This window comes from Anopheles darlingi, chromosome 2, assembly GCF_943734745.1.
Source record: "Anopheles darlingi chromosome 2, idAnoDarlMG_H_01, whole genome shotgun sequence".
Lineage (NCBI taxonomy): Eukaryota > Metazoa > Arthropoda > Insecta > Diptera > Culicidae > Anopheles > Anopheles darlingi.
In genome coordinates this window covers 92,008,523-92,009,401 of record NC_064874.1, presented here as the reverse complement: position 1 = coordinate 92,009,401, position 879 = coordinate 92,008,523, and the positions used below count along the sequence as shown (strand labels likewise).

The 879-nt window shown below is 54.6% G+C and overlaps 1 protein-coding gene across 1 annotated transcript in view; it reads left to right on the top strand.

Moving 5' to 3' along the window:
• LOC125959635 (T-box protein H15-like) overlaps nt 1-591 on the top strand; it is a 44,839-nt gene extending 44,248 nt beyond the window's left edge. Inside the window, exon 10 of the mRNA XM_049692463.1 lies at nt 1-591. This exon is cut by the window's left edge and continues 82 nt beyond it. Within this exon, the coding sequence (XP_049548420.1) occupies nt 1-591 (591 nt within the window).
• Nucleotides 592-879: the final 288 nt, after the last annotated feature.

Here is an 879-nt window from a genome sequence, read left to right as displayed (position 1 = left end):
GCTTCCGGTGGCCCTGGCCCCGATCTACAGGATCCGGCTTCACTCGCTCTACTAGAGAAAGCACGCCAGCAGCTGCAGATGTGGGGTCGCTCGCCCTACAGCGATCTGCTGCTACCACAGATGTACCACCATCACCACCACCAACAGCAACGACCCCCGAACCTTGCCGGTCTTAATCCGCTCATGTCCGGTCTTTGGCAAGCGGCGCCCGGTACCGGTTGGCCACCGACTGGACCACAGATGCCGCACGGATTTCTACCAAACTCGGCGACAGCGGCCGCTATGGCTGCAGCAGCCGCATCCGCTGGTGCTCCTACACCACCACCACCAGCACCTCGCACAACACCGCCACCGACGACCAGCTCGGCCGGTTCACAGTCGCCCGATTCAAGGACGAAACACTTTACACGCTTCACACCATACCAGGTGCCGCCACCGTCGAGTCATCACCAGCATATGCACCAGCCAGCTCATCTTCATCACCCCCCGGAACATCTTCTACCACGGACTTCTCCTCAACTCCAACAGCAACAGCAGCAGCAACAGGCAGGACCATCGGCCCCCGGTTCTCCTCGAAGTCCATCCAATTGAAGCGATCCGCAGACCGGATATTGCGTCAGTATTAAACGGACGGAATGGTATGAGCTTCATCCGGGTGCATTGTAGATAGCGGCGAATGCAGCAGTGTCAGTGTGAGCTTAATTATTTAATTTATAAAACAATACTGTTCTGTTTGGCTTAGTCAGCTAGTATTCATCGTATCGTATAGCTCTTCTTAGTGAAAGGTATCCTCACGTAATCTCTCTCTTACCTAGACGTTTGCAAGTTCCTGTGACAGTAGACTTGTGTAGAACTTTTGGTTCATCGATCACCATTCGG